The 3,178-nt window shown below is 61.4% G+C and overlaps 1 protein-coding gene across 1 annotated transcript; it reads left to right on the forward strand.

Annotated features, from left to right (window-relative positions):
* Positions 1-6: 6 nt before the first annotated feature.
* LOC105311185 (caspase recruitment domain-containing protein 14-like) lies at positions 7-3,155 on the forward strand (the record flags this gene model as incomplete). The annotated part of the gene is made up of 5 exons (XM_011387206.2): positions 7-65; positions 281-473; positions 1,595-1,721; positions 2,004-2,241; positions 2,958-3,155. Coding segments are annotated over exons 1-5 (812 nt in total), but the record flags the coding sequence as incomplete, so codon positions are not given.
* Positions 3,156-3,178: the final 23 nt, after the last annotated feature.

Here is a 3,178-nt window from a genome sequence, read left to right on the forward strand (position 1 = left end):
TAGAGCTTCATGAGTCATCGAACAGCTGCGGACCAGTCTCCGGCGGCCTCTGCCTCTCAGTCCAGGTGAGCAGAGGGCGTGGCCAGGCCCAGCAGCTGCAGAGGGAGGACCGTGTCCCGTCCTGCTGGGAGGCGACAGCCTTTTTGAGGCTGGGGTCATGGCGGGGGTGGGGGTGGAGAATTGCAGAATGCTGAAGCGTGAGGGGCCCCAGTGGGGCGACGGCCTGGCCGGACCGCCTGCTCTGGGCCACACACGAGCTCCGTCACCTCCCTCCCTGCAGCACTGCCCCGGTGCGGCGGAGGCCGGCCCGGAAGATCCTGAGCCAGGTCACGGTGCTGGCCTTCCAGGGGGATGCGTTGCTGGAGCAGATAAGTGTCATCGGCGGGAACCTCACGGGCATCTTCATCCACCGGGTCACCCCTGGCTCGGCGGCAGACGAGATGGCCTTACGTCCGGGCACCCAGATCCTGAGAGTGAGATGTGGGGGCTTGTTTGATTTGTTTTGTTCTGTAACAGGGGTGCTCTTCTTGGCACTGTGTGTGTGTACATGTGTGTGCATGCATGTGTGTGTGAGAAAATATGACAAAATTCACCACGTTGACCATTGAGGGCATCTTTTAAAATTTTTGTCCTGAAGTATTCATTAAACTGCAGAAAACATAAATGTCCAACTTAACTAGTTATGAAGTGAATGCAGAGGCCAGAAGGTGACTTCGATATAGCCTAAAAGCAGAACTGTTGAACTTCAAGCTTTTTAAAAATAGTAAAAAGTTTACAAAACAGGCGTCACCCCCTTCCTGAGACTTGCCCCATTTCTGCCGGGGGGTGAGGTGGCTGTGGGGCGGGAGGGAGGCCGGGCCCTTTGGTCAGCAGCCCTGTGACCCCATGGGCTTCTCTGAACGGCTGTCCACGTGCCAAGCCACGTCCTCCTGCCTCCAACGATCTCAAATCGAGCTCCTGATAAAAGCATCATCATCTGTCCTCCACTCCACACGGCACGGAAGCCCTTCACCGCGTTTCAGACAGCCGGCGTCCTGTCCAGATTCCAAGCGATGGGCTCATGTGAAGTCACAGTCTCTTAAAGACGCTTGGGGAGATGGTCCTGATCCCAAATGGGGACAATTTAAATGTAACTGCTAAAAGCACATTTTTATTTTCCTCTCGGTATAAAACTACATACTTCCCTAAACTTAGAGCAACACAGGGAACAAACAGCTGGGGCCGGGGTGGGCCGGGGTTGCATGGCATCTGGTGGGTGGAGGCTGAGAAGCCCAGGACAGCCTGGCCCTAAATGTCAGGAGTCTCCAGGCTGAGAAATCCTGATCTAGAATGTTCTAGAATGCTCTAGAATGAGGCCCATTTTGACGGTCCTCAGCGGTGATCTTGGTACGTGGTGTGTTGGGAACAGTTGGCGGCTGACTCTTGCCGTGGGAATGTGTGCAGCTTTCAGGAGCTGAATTAAGGTGTCCTGACACGGGGCGTGTGGCAAAGGCCCTGATGGGCGCGCGGGTTCTACTGTGGGGTGCACGCTGCACCGGGACTTCGGCCGCAGAATCCTGGTGGACAGAAGCCAACCCTTCTGATCTGCCCGCAGGTGGATTACGAGGCGACAGCGCCCTCCTTCAAGGCTGTGCTGGAGGGCGCGACCCTGGAGCACGCTGTGGGACTTCTCATGAGGGTGAACGGCTTCTGCTGCCTGTCCGTGAAGGTCAACGTGGAGGGTACACACCCCTCCAGCGAGGGCGCCTCTTGAGTCTTGCCCAGCCATCTCTGTGGGCCCCTGGCCATGCCAATATCAGCTCCGTGGCCTGTCCAGAGCAGGCTGTGCCCTGAATCTGCGGAGGCCCATGAGGCAGCTGGGGACCTCCCACCCACTGACCCCGCACCAGTGGCTCCAGAGACCATGGGGCAGGGGCTCATTCTTTCTCTCCTCCTTTCCCGTTCCAGATCCTTCCTCAGTGGGATCACTGCCCGGGCTTATCTGTTCTCTTGTCCTTGATCAGGTTATAAGAAGCTGGTCCAGGACCTGGAGGCCAAAGTGGCTACCTCGGGGGACTCTTTCTACATCCGGGTCAACCTGGCCATGGAGGGGCGGGCGGAGGGGGAGCTGCAGGTGCACTGCAGTGACATCCTGCATGTCACCGACACCCTGTGCCAGGGCCAAGGCTGCTGGCACGCCCACCGCGTCGGCCCGTACAGCACGAAGGACGTGGAGCACGGCACCGTCCCCAACTACTCACAGTGAGTGCTGTCCCGGGTTGCCACGCCTCCCGGAGCGGGCGGGACCTGCCGGGACCTGCCGGGGTGACCTCCCCGGGCCCTGCTCAGCACGGAGGACCCCTCCTGGGGCCCCAAACACGTGGAATCCCCAGGACGCCACCCACCAATTGCATCGCTCAGGCGAGTTTGCGGAAAGATGGGGACCTCAGTTCTAGATCGTTCAGGAGCACTCGGGACCAGAGTTCCCCGACCTCAGCGCCCTTGGCATTTGGGGCTGGCCCCCTCTGTCGGGAGCTGTCCTGAGCACAGTGGGGCAGCACCCCTGTCCCCCCGCCCCCGGCTGCGACAGCCCAGAGTGTCTCCAGACAGGGCAGCGTCCTCCGGAGGCAGGGTGACCAGTCACACCGGAGCTCGGCGCCAGCTTGGGGAGCCCTCAGTCCTGGGACAGGGACAGTGTTCCCGCCCCCGCTGAGAACTGTGGCCTGGATCAGCCGTGGCGTCTTGCCCGGCGCCTCTTGGGCTTCGCCAAATCTGCGTCCCCTGGAGCTCAGCTCAGCAGGGGCAGGCCCACACCCTGTCACCTCAGAAGTCCAGCTGAGGCTCCGCGCGTGTTTAAACGCCCCGGGAACTGCAGTGGTGCAGGGTGGGAGCCGCTGTGGGCAGGGCAGGTGTTCAGGGCGCCAGGGGGGCCACCCCTCCTTCAGCCCTGGCAGCGGAGTGGGCTGTCCTTTGTGCAGGGCTCAGCAGCTGCTCGTCGCCCTCATCCAGGACATGGCCCAGCCGCGCATCGCTGCCCGCAAGGTGAGGTGGCCGGCCAGCTGCCCAGATCCTGGCCGCGGGTCCCGTGCAGGCCCCGCCTTGCTCCCTGCCTCCCCTCCCCCGGCTCACGTCGCCTGCGGGAGGGGGCGCCCGGTCCAGCCCTCCTTTGCTAGAGGGTCCCAGCCCCATCTCGAGTGGG

Source organism: Pteropus vampyrus, unplaced genomic scaffold, assembly GCF_000151845.1.
Source record: "Pteropus vampyrus isolate Shadow unplaced genomic scaffold, Pvam_2.0 Scaffold1000001592, whole genome shotgun sequence".
Lineage (NCBI taxonomy): Eukaryota > Metazoa > Chordata > Mammalia > Chiroptera > Pteropodidae > Pteropus > Pteropus vampyrus.